The sequence below is a fragment of the Melanaphis sacchari genome, unplaced genomic scaffold (assembly GCF_002803265.2).
Source record: "Melanaphis sacchari strain LSU unplaced genomic scaffold, SCAv2.0 Contig583_pilon_pilon, whole genome shotgun sequence".
In the NCBI taxonomy this organism is placed as follows: domain Eukaryota; kingdom Metazoa; phylum Arthropoda; class Insecta; order Hemiptera; family Aphididae; genus Melanaphis; species Melanaphis sacchari.
In genome coordinates, this window is record NW_020271411.1 from 1 (window position 1) to 11,061 (window position 11,061).

At 24.4% G+C, this 11,061-nt stretch overlaps 1 protein-coding gene across 1 annotated transcript; it reads right to left on the reverse strand.

The window, feature by feature from the left end:
* Positions 1-327: 327 nt before the first annotated feature.
* Positions 328-7,198, reverse strand: LOC112599987 (carbonic anhydrase 1-like). The gene is made up of 7 exons (XM_025347118.1): positions 7,104-7,198; positions 6,598-6,668; positions 4,093-4,263; positions 3,882-4,026; positions 2,763-2,868; positions 510-740; positions 328-438 (listed from the first exon to the last, which is right to left on the reverse strand). Exons 2-7 carry the CDS (start codon positions 6,659-6,661, stop codon positions 331-333), a joined length of 825 nt encoding a protein of 274 aa, XP_025202903.1. The 5' UTR covers positions 6,662-6,668; positions 7,104-7,198; the 3' UTR covers positions 328-330.
* Positions 7,199-11,061: the final 3,863 nt, after the last annotated feature.

Here is an 11,061-nt window from a genome sequence, read left to right on the forward strand (position 1 = left end):
TTGCATAAATTATATACATAATATTCAAAAAAATAGAAAAAAATATTATTATATAATATTATTATTTTTATTAAAATTGATATAGTTAATAGTTAAATTAAAATTTAGGAAAAATTATCTATGCATTTTTTTTTCTAATTAAAACTATAATTATTTTATAATACAATTGATTTATTCTTTTTGAAGGCCTCATTGAAAACTTTGGCTCTGGACTTTCTAAATATTATAATTCAGGCTTGAATAACATTGATAAAAACATAATTGATTATAAAAAGTAATAAATAGAAAAAATAATAACAACAATGTTAATTTAAATAACATTTTATACATTTAATATCCATAAATGATTGTTCTATTATTAAATGGTTGAAGATCTCTGTCATTTTCATTTATTAATACTCCATGATGACTTGAATGTAATTTTCTGAATGCCATCAACTATTAAAATTCAATAAATATTCAAAGAAGTAAAATTAATATTCATTTAGTAAAAAATGAATTAATCTTACCTGTTCCCTAGATATTTTGATGGGTTTGGTAAAAATAATCCAGATTACACATTCTGAAAATGGTGTAGTTGTTAGAGATCCGTGATAAGCGTAGTAATGTTGTTTTAAAGCTGTTTTCTTTATCCAAGAAAACTCGTCTTTGAAACTTCTAATTATCTTCGAATTTGGTTGAACTAAATATTTTAAATCTGCAATAAAATTATCCATATCTCGATTGTCGTTTGGTGATACCTATAAATAAATAAAAAATCCCAACAGAAAGTAAACACTTTTTTGCGCTTAACGATATTTGGATAGTAACGAATTTACTGTTCAAATCAGATAAATATATAAACGTATCAATACGTACTAGGGGGTTAGAAGCGTATTTATAGTTAAAGAAGGATAGATTCCCTCCCTTGCCTTTTATTTTTTAAGACCCAGTATAACAGTATAGTATTGTTATTTATAAGTAGGGCTTGGAAGTTGATACATTTGCATGTTTTTTTTAACTATAAGATTTATTACTAAGTGAACTAGAAATCCATTCCAAGACACTACAAAAAACATATACCTAAAAAATTTAAGTGCATATTTTTAGAGCATATTTGTACTTTTTTAAACGCATAAATGCATGCATATTTAGTGCTTTTTAAGGGCATTAAGTTCCGAGCCCTACTTATAAGTTATAACTTGGTAATTCTGTATTCCTGTGAATTCTGAGTGAAATTACCATTGATTAAATATACATGTTTAAATGTCTATATTTAATCAACGACATTAAACAATAATAACAAAAGAATTAAAATAAGATCTAATCATCGCATCGAAACCGAAATCCTTTACACAGAGTAACTGAAGTTAAGAGGTTACAACACCTATACCCAATTTTATTTTATGATCAAAGACTATAACTATTATTGGTTGGGATACCAGTTACCAACATTAAAGATATAATACATTATTTTTGGAGGACTATTATTAATAATATAATTTATATAAGCACTAAAATGTTATTTCATATCCCACTTCTCAAGAAAATCCTATATACGTTCCTGTAGATGATTGGTAGATTACTTAAGTATCGTTATATGAATTAGAATGACTAAACATAATATGTGTAGCTCGTACAGGAAAATAACTTCAGTTTTGGATGAATGTAACGCTCAACTGCAGCTCATACGCAAAAGTCACCCCGTCGGCCAAGACTGAAATAGCTCACGCATACTCTCACCACAATATCGCTAAATATACTATTACAGTAGAACCTCTCTAATCCGTCACCTTTCCGGACTGGGGGTGTGATCGGAACGCAAAAAAGGTCGGATTATCAGAATATACAGAACATTTTTTTATTTATATATTACATACAAGATTATATCAGAAATGTATTATATTTTAGATTACTTAGAAAAAAAGCCAGTTACACATTTTTGTTTAGCAAATGACATTCTAGACTTAACTGCAATATTCCAAAATACGCACACCGTTAGAAACGATACAAGAGAGGTCAGAGTACTAAAGCAGACAAGCGATAAGGAAAATATTAAAACTAACAATTATTTTTATATAATATCTTCTATAAAGTAGAAAATCCAAATTATATATTTAAATTACATAGTATTCATATCGATTATACTATGGTCGGATCAACCGGAGCGGCGGACCAGCCAAGGGCGAATGAGAGGGGTTCTACTGTACCAGCTCCTTAGAGAAATTGATATTGTGTTTTAATTTTTAATTGCTACACTGAATATGGTTTTAGAAAAATATAGTTATATCCAAAAAAAAAAAAAAAATTCACTAAAATTAAAATACAAAAATAATTCTGAACTTTTAAGTTTTTATTCAAAGTATTTTTATATCTATATAATACAAAAATAAGTTTGTATTAAACTTACTAATTTTTTACAGGTAATATTTGAAGTAAGGATAAAAATAAATGAAGGTTATGTCAACCTATATCATTAAGTATATTACATGATATTTTTTTGAGATATATCTATTAATTTAATTTATTTTACTTTAAGTATTACGATAGGCTTATATAATTTTTTTTGGAAATATTGCGTATAGTATATTAATATTAAAATTATGTTTTCTGAACTCAAGTATCAATTTTTACAAAATATGTAATCTCATGATTATAACTGAAGATATACGAAATACAGTGTTTTCACATATTTATTTAATTGTATAGAATTTAACATAAAATGCACAATAGATTTGATCGTTATAAATGTATAAATAAAATATTTATATAAAATTGATTACCTCTCCAAAAAATCCGACGACACAAACACCATCACTGTAACTTAAAGCGTTTTGAAAATTTCCGTACTCTTTTTTATAATGTACAATATGAACTTCCATAGCATATCTAACATAGAAAATAAACAATGCATTAACATTTACTGTTAACACATAGTTAATTCAGTTTATTTAATTATTTTAAATCAATTATTTAAATGCAAAGAATTATACTAGGTATGATCATAATTTTTTTAATTAAATACATGTTGCTTAAATTATAACTCGAATTTATTGAGTGTCCATATCAATGAAATGATTTGAGTTTTAAGAAACTTTAAAAACATTCAGTTAAAGAATATTTTTCTGACATAATTAGTTAAAAAGTATGTGATTTTCTTTTGTGATTACCTGTCTTATAATTATTTATAATATTAAAAATATATTGAATATTATTTCTATTTAGATGAGTAATATTTAAGTTTTGTGGAATTATCAAAATATACTTGAAAAAATCAATAATTTAATTTATAATACTACAGTGGAGTATAAATTGATCCATTTAAATGTCAACACTTATTATTTCAACAAGTCTTAACTTTTTAGAAAATATTTTTTTACATTATCGAAACAACGTTTTTGAAATATTTATATTTTTACAATTCTTTATCGTTATTATTTTTGAGTTTGCTTAATTTCTTAATCTAGATCAGAATATTTTCTACAATATTTTAATATATACAAATAAAATTTTTAATAAGGTATAACTTATAACTTACAAGTATTTATGTATTAATTTTTAATAAATGGAGGATCACAAGCTTACCCAATATAAGTTATTAACAACTAATAATTTATCATCTTAAAAAAAAAATCATTATGTATTCTATTCCTGTACCTAAATAAGTTTTAAAACATATTTCAATTTTAAAAAGTATTGATTCTTGAGGATATCCTTTAAAAAATAATTAAATTACAGGATACAATAATAAATAAGTTGATATATTATGATATAATCATAGTATATATTAAAATATTTTAAAATAAAAAATCCTAAAAGTACAAAATATTTGTATTTTTTACAGAACTTTTTTTAAAAATTTTCAACTTTGACAATTCTCAAACATTTGAATTATTACTAACTTGTGTCCATTGACTTTGTGTTCACTTCCATTATCATCGTTACCCCAATGAAAATGCATCTGTTCGAACTCATACATATTATCAAATAATGGGCCCCCGGTGATATATGGCACTTTATCGGAATTATTGGCAATTTTAACGTAAACTATTAAACCAAATATTAGTGTAACATAACAATACAAGTGTTATTATAGTATTAAACTTCCTATACCTGTATGTCCATTATTAGAAATTTCCACTCTTGACCTGTTAAATTTCCAATAACCAGAATAATGTAAAATTGACAAATCTCTCGCGACTGCATATGTTGTATTTATATCCACGGGTGACTGATACTTTTGACCTGCATGATCTTTAATAGTATATGGCCACTCATCCGAAACTAATTTTAAAATAAAATATAGTTCAAAATTGCAATATATTAACTTGAGGTGAAAGAGAGTATATATTGTTAGGTACGTCAGTATACAATGTACCTAATACCTATAAATATATTAGATTAATACATAATTAAATTATGTAATAATAATTATAATAATTAAATAATTAATTAATATTTATTAAATAAATTATGGATGTATTCTTTTTAAATTCCATCGCAATCATAATATATATTCATAAAATATATTTTAATAATAGTTAGTCATTTTTATCGTATAATGCAAAGAATAAGTATTTTATTTGTACTTAATTTGAAAAATATTGCCATATAATAAATACTTGTGTAGTTTTATTATCGTTTGACAAAGAATATCACGAAGATGTTTTATATAAACTATCTGATATTTCGTAGTCACTAAGCATTAACATTGTTTTCTGCACAATTGATACAATACTTTATAGTGATTCCGATAATATTTAAGCGATAACTTTAAGTACCTTGTATTAATAGTTAAAACAATATAATTTTCATCTTTTTATTAGGAGCAATCGTTATTAAATCTATCATGTTATAAATAATTCAAATAAACTTACTAGAAATAACCTAGAAAGTAGGAATGTTTTATTTATATGAAAAAAATAATAAAAATTAAATGTAAATCAAACATAATTTTAAGAGCTTATATATTTTTAATCTCAAAATTACAGCCTATCTATCTTTAACTGTAATATATGAAAGTTATTTTATCTATAAAAGTTCTTAGTGTTGCTTTATAGGATTAAAAATTTTGCAATTAATTTTAAATAGCTTATTTGTTTTATTACTTTAATCAAATAGATCAATGCATAACTCAATGCCTAAAATAATTTACAAATAAATAGAATATATATACACAGAATAATGTAACACAGTATGATACTACATTAATATATTTCTCTACTAACCTGTATGAACATAACTTACATAAAAATATTTTATTTTCTTAAAATTTAGATAATTTTAAAAATGTCTAAAAAGTTTATTAAAAATCAACTCAAGTATCTATATTTACTCTATATTACGACTTATTATAAATATACAGTATACTCATATTTATTTAAAAATATATTGCTTTATATGAAACAACTGATATATATATATATATATATATATATATTTATGATTTAATTTGCTCAATACATTTATAAATTGTACTCATTTATACAGAAATATTAATAATGTAAAACCTATGAAGATTTTGGCCATTTTGGGGCACGGATTAAAGATAACCAATTATTTTCAAATTTTTTGTAAATCATTTTTGTACAAATTGCAATATAATTAGAGGATTTGTTCACAAAAATGTAAATACATAAAAATAAGAACCACTCTAATAATATATTACAATATATTTATACGTATGTACATCTGAACTTTAAATACTCATAAGTCTGAATTTCGATTTTTAATTATCAAAATACTCCAAAAAAAATCTTCACATTATGATAAAAAAAATATATATAGACCACCATTTAAATGTTTTAAGTCGTCTAAACCCCCCCCCCCTAAAACATTCCAAGAAAATATAAAAATTACTAATCAATTTAGATATTTCTGAATAAAATAACTTTCATTTTAAAAATATTTTTTTATCATAAATATTTTATATTTATATTGTGATAAAAATGCTGTAATTTAACTCGTGAATAACCTTGTATATATATAAAATATATATAATCATAAAAATAAAAATAAATTATGTATAATTATATTATATTCTGACAAAAAATACTCAGGGAAACAATCTTAAATATATTAGTATATTATTAAAGAACATATACCTAAATTTTATTTACCCATACTCATCATTGAGTGTATACTTTCAGAAAAGATTTTATATCTACTTCAGGTATAGTTAGCACACAACGAATGTAGTAGTTAAAATAAAGAAAAATAGCTAAATTAGTAGTAAATAAAAATTATAATCATAATCTTTAAATAGAGACAATTAAGTAATGTAGATGAAAAAATACAGGTTTTAATTAAAGATAATATCATCATCATGATAAAAATTATTTATTTCTCTTAAACTTTAAGTTATCAATATCTTATTAGGAAATAAAAATAAATGCGTGACTTAACATCTTAATCATCTACTTAATTACGTAATATTGATTCAAAGAAAACATTTGAGCTTTGATTCATATTAATGTATTTAAATACAAGTTTAAAGTACTGTTATTTTTCATAGATAAATTAATTGTAAATTATCAAAAATGAAACTGTAAATCATCATATCTTCTAAATTTTAAGTATTTAATATAAATATTTTAATGATTTCAATTAGATACTAACCATTGGCAGACGTTGAAAATGCCAAAACAGCAAACATAAACCACAATGCAGACGTCCAAATCATTAGATGGCTGTAACAACGATCATGATGACTTAAGATACAATGAACATCACATAACGAATGTCAAAATATTTATAAATTATCATGCTCCCTTAACACCTTGATTGTATAATAAATAGGAAATAAGGAATGAATATTATAGTAGTAATTTAGTGCGGTTAAATTAACCGTGAAATATTTGGTGTGGTAAAGTTGGTCTCATTTATTTTTACTAATTTTTAAAATAACAAAATGAACATTGCATGAATCTCTGAGTAGATTGTTCAGTGTTCAATACAATGTATTATACAATTTCATACTTGATTAAAACAAGACGTTTCTCTTAATGTGTCTATACAATATTCACCATAAAAAGAATATCATTTAAATTATTTTTATATGAACATTAAATCATTATTTTATAAACCAAAGAGATATTTCTAGACTATTGTATAATACTACTTACCCGTTCTTAAAACTTAGTTGAAGTTAAAATGTTTTTCAAAATAACGTTGGATCAACGATACATTTTATTTTGCACAACTGAATAATCGTAACATTTGTAACACTTGTTCTGTTTATTTAACTGTCATTCTGTTTGTACATATTTGTAAATTATATACAATAAATAATATGACATCAAAATAAATTTACAAAATAGTTTGTTTTTGTTTAATAATTTTATATTTTATCGTCTTAAATTATATTCTACTATTATTTTTCTTCAAATTAATTTTAAAAATCATTATGAATTATAAAAAAAAACTATTTATTTTATAAATGAGTAAATCTGGTGGTTGGTGATGGTGCTAAAATAATTACAGAAAAAATACAATGATAAAACGGCTAGAGCCAAATAGGCCCATCGCTAAAACGTCCGTCATTTGTACCTAATATAGACAGTACAGTAGTACCTACTTTCTCTTCTTTTTTTACATACTTTTTCAAAATATAAAATAAAGCAAACACCATCAATATAACGTATAGCATTTCCGTAATGACCATAATCATTTTTATAATTTAATCAACTTTTTATGCGACTTGATATAAATATATTATTATGACATCAATACATTTTAACTTATGGCATATGACAAAATTGAACCCACTTATTAAAATATATTATTTAACCACTTACTAATAATATATATTTGTACATAAAAAGTTCTAATAGAGACAAATATTTAACATATGTAATAAGCTTTAAGTATACTTACTTTTAATTAATTGAATTTGGTTCATTACTATATCTCTCATCATATATTTATCGAAAACAACATTAAATAAAATATAATACTAATTCACTCCGAAAAAATTAAATATTACAAAACGACTATTAAATACAATTTACTCCTAAAAAAATTGATTTGGTGTTCAATTCTTTTTTCTTCTCATTCGGCACTCTAGTAAAAATGCATGTGAGAAAATTAATATTTTTTATCGAATAACGGTCCACTAGAAATGTACGTTGTAATACTATTTATATTATCATGTACACTATGAACATTAACTGAAAAAAAATAAGCAATCATTTCATTAGTTTTAAACTTATTTGTATACATGATTTTTGTAGAAAGAAATGAGTTTTATTTACGTGCGCGTCCGTTGTTTCATATTTTAATTCCAGCGCTATTTTTGCGCCAATATCGATAGTATTACAAACTTGATTAACTGGCATTATAAGCATATTGCGGTAATATGTTAATTGACAATTGCACTTCAATAGCTTTAAATTTTGTTTGACTTACGGCCATTGCTTAGGTTCATCACCAGATACTTTCATACCTGATTTTTAATAAAACGTTAATAAATACCTATTAAACTTAATACAAATGTAGTATTATTTATAATTTACTTAGTCCATAAAGAATTAAAGTATACAAATAAGAATAAGAATGTTTTAAACATTTCTCTAGAAGTGCCTTATACTATTAAAATGTAAAGTTACAGGAATTGGAAAACATTAAAAAATTATATATCAACAAAGTTTTTAAAGTAAATTCTATAAAAAGTTTTAAAAAGTTCAAATTATATACATATTTCTAATACATGACTATGTAAATAAAATACTTGTAGGTTGGCAATGATTGTTTATTACGTTTATTACAATTATTTAAACAACTACTATTAGTTATTTTTCATAAAAAAATAATTAATGTGAAAATATTAAACTAATTTATTAATTTTAAACTACAAGTACTGAATAGTCAAATATTTGAATTAGGTCTTATAATTTTATTGGTCGTTGGTTTTTATCTAATAATTAATTATATACAAATATTAACAAAAAAGACAAATTTTACACTTGCTTTAAAATATGTATAAATATTCTTAAATTTATTTTATTTAATTCTCAATTATACCAGTACAGTACTTTTTTTTAAAAAGCTATGTAATATTTTACTCAATTGTATTTATTTACATTATTTTTTGAAGAATAATGAAATATCTAATTACTTTGATTTGATACAGTCATCACATTTTTAAGTGTAACCTAACCTCATTGAATAAATACTTGTATCTTGTTTTAATGGCAATTACACCTAACTTTATTTTCTAAAATACTTTAATGTGTACAAGTGTTTGAGGGAAGATGAGTCGAATCTGACCAATGGTCCTTAAGCCACCGGCCCGGTAGTGGCACGACGCTAATTGATGAAAAAGGAAGAATGAATTCTTGTCCTATTATTAAATATAGAAAGCACTGTTCCACATCAAACTACCTCCTCAAATAAGTGGCATTCTCTAGATGACACACTCGAGCAGCAAGCTGGAGTATTAGATCGGTGACAGGTATTTTCGGGCGGTCTAGGACGTTTTGGCGCCGCCATTTGGGCGCTGCCGTTTTGACGCTATCCATTTTGGCGCTAGCCGTTTGGGCGCCAACTAATATTTCTATATAATATTTAAAATTACAATTTTGTTAAGTATTACAATTAATTTGAAATGAAAATATAATAAATAGTTAGTTGTAAAAATGTCAATCGACAATAAATATCGCACGTTATCTATTGTGACTGTAAGAAAAAATCGAAGAAAAGTAGGTCGTTGATCACCATGATTTTCTCCAGAAATATGGAATTTATATCAAAGGGTGTTAACAAACCAAAATCGCGCAATCCAACAATATGATCATTTATAAATTGCCTTAAAAAAATCCAAACAGGAAAAGACGTTTTTTATGAACAATTAGTTGCTGGTGGAAGTCCATCAAAAAAAAAAAGAAGAAATACATTGATAATGATAAAACAATTTTAAAATTAGTTTCTAATTATGATAAAAATAGAATTTTTTTTATTTTTAAGAGGCATTGCAAACAATGTTTCATTAGAGTAACTGTTTTTAATATAATAATTTTATAATTAACTATTCACTATGTTTTAATTTTTACTATATATTTATATATTTATATTTTTACTTTATCTTGAAATAATTTTTTAGGTATAATTTTGATATATACTCTATTAGGTTAGTTGGCGCCAAAGCGGCAGGGCCAAAATGGCGGCGCCAAAACGTCCGTGTCCGATTTTCGGATATGGTCAATGGTCATAGTCAATCTTTTTCAAATTTTTAAGAAAATATCCTATATGGTCTCATTGGCGCCTGGTTTTTTTCTGTCCGCCGATTCTTGAGGACATTGGTAGGACCACTGGTTTCCTGCTGTCGGAGCCAGGTTACCACAATAACAGGTTTCGTATCTTCGATAAATGCTTGAAATTTTGAGAATATAGTCAACAATCGCCGGGTAATAATAATCACAAGGAACACAAAGAAATTCGACGAATAACTATCACTGCTGCTGGCTATCGTCTCATCATATACTAGGAAAGCGTTTTAGTGATTATCAGTAATTTTTTTTCCGGCAATATTGTATTAGATTAGCATTTTTAAATTGTAGTAATTTAAGTCATAACTATCTTAAAAATCGAATTACTATAAAAGTCAAGTATATAAAATTAGATAATTTTAATTTCTTTACGTATTCGATTAAATAAAAGCTTTCAACACAAAATTAGTTTTTACTGAACGAAAATTTGGTATGTTGTACGTTTGTAAGACAGAAGTAATACTAATACATACGCGATATGTCTCTTTAGCAAAATACATTTTACGAGTTACAGACGTTACAGTACATTAAGAAATTCATAACATCATAAGTTATTATAATTGTTTAATTAATATAACAAAACATTAATATAACGAATAATAATTTATTTCACTTTTGATAATATCTCATAATTCATAACTAAAACTGTAATAATGCACTTTAACGATTATTTCAAGCCAGAATTTAATTAGTAAAGAGAGCCTTAGCCCCTGGACCATAAAGCTCCAAGGACCTAAGTTTTTAGTTTTTACCACAGTATGTTTGTATAGTTGCATAAATTATATACATAATATTCAAAAAAATAGAAAAAAATATT